The sequence below is a fragment of the Haplochromis burtoni genome, unplaced genomic scaffold (assembly GCF_018398535.1).
Source record: "Haplochromis burtoni strain Fernald_Lab_line unplaced genomic scaffold, NCSU_Asbu1 Contig_6750, whole genome shotgun sequence".
NCBI classification, from domain to species: domain Eukaryota; kingdom Metazoa; phylum Chordata; class Actinopteri; order Cichliformes; family Cichlidae; genus Haplochromis; species Haplochromis burtoni.
The window spans coordinates 1-1,168 of NW_024589108.1; the positions used below are offsets into that span (position 1 = coordinate 1).

The 1,168-nt window shown below is 43.8% G+C and overlaps 1 protein-coding gene across 1 annotated transcript; it reads left to right on the plus strand.

Moving 5' to 3' along the window:
• The first annotated feature begins 55 nt into the window (after positions 1–55).
• LOC102301550 (insulin-like growth factor-binding protein 7) lies at positions 56–1,141 on the plus strand. The gene is made up of 2 exons (XM_005953659.3): positions 56–655; positions 730–1,141. Exons 1-2 carry the CDS (start codon positions 521–523, stop codon positions 865–867), a joined length of 273 nt encoding a protein of 90 aa, XP_005953721.1. The 5' UTR covers positions 56–520; the 3' UTR covers positions 868–1,141.
• The last annotated feature ends 27 nt before the right edge of the window (positions 1,142–1,168 follow it).

Here is a 1,168-nt window from a genome sequence, read left to right on the forward strand (position 1 = left end):
GCAGTGTTTGTTTGGGACCTGCAGCGGAGTTTGGGCCCAGACATGGCTAATAACGTCAGACTTAAAGACCGGATTGGCTATGTGAGGAGTTCAATTTAACTTCACAACAGCTGCTGCCTCAAGGCAGTAATATAATAAATAGGTTAATTTACAGCATTCAGAGATATTAGCATGTTTCATGAACTTTCTTTATTTTTTTTTAAATCAGGGCTTAAAAACGGATTCTGACGGCTTGTACACTAAGGGCTCAGGTATGTTCAGGTGTGTCTATCAGGGTGGCAAGTAACGGCCTGTTTGAAGAGAATTTACAGACCTTAAGCCCTAAGACCTGCTCAGAGCTGTGGTGAAGCAGGATGTCCAATCATCAGTCTCAGCTTCAGGTGGGGATGTCAGGTGGTTCCTCCACCACAGTCAGAGTATGAGTGAGAAACCCGTTAGAAGACCACAGGGGTTAGACAACTCTGTGATGACATCACAGAGTCAATAAGGTATTTGAAGTTGGATCTCTAAGATTAGAGTGATGATGATAATGATGGGTTTCTTCTTTCAGATCCTCAGTGGGAAGAAGATGGAGCTTCTTCCTGGAGACCGTGACAATCTGGCGATCCAGACTCGAGGAGGACCGGAGAAGCATGAAGTGACCGGCTGGGTGCTGGTCAGTACAAACACTATGTTATGTCACTGCTGCAGTGGGACCAATCAAAATAGACCATGGTGTTTGTGTTTCAGATCTCGCCTCTGACCAAAGAAGAAGAAGGATTGTACGAGTGTCACGCCACAAACACCAAAGGAGAAGCTTCAGCAGTTGGAGCAATTCATGTGGTTGAGTCCATCGATGAGCTCACTGCCAGGAAAGGTAACATCTAAAATTACCTTATGAAACATCCCCCATGGTCATCACTGACCTTGGTCTCTGGAGGATTTACCTCAGCCTTTGTCAGCCTTTCAAAAACACCATCAGACTCAGCTCAGTTTTTCAGGCGTAGATTCTTCCACTTCTTCCATAACTATAAACTGTTAAATGAAGAAAAATGTTTCTAGTCCAAGAAGCAGACTTATCCATGTCAGTGAAACACGCTTTAGGGCGGCAGTGGAATCAGAGCTCCTGTTACTGAAACTTTTAAAATGATAAATAAAACATTTGCAGAGGCATTATCCAGCTTTTATT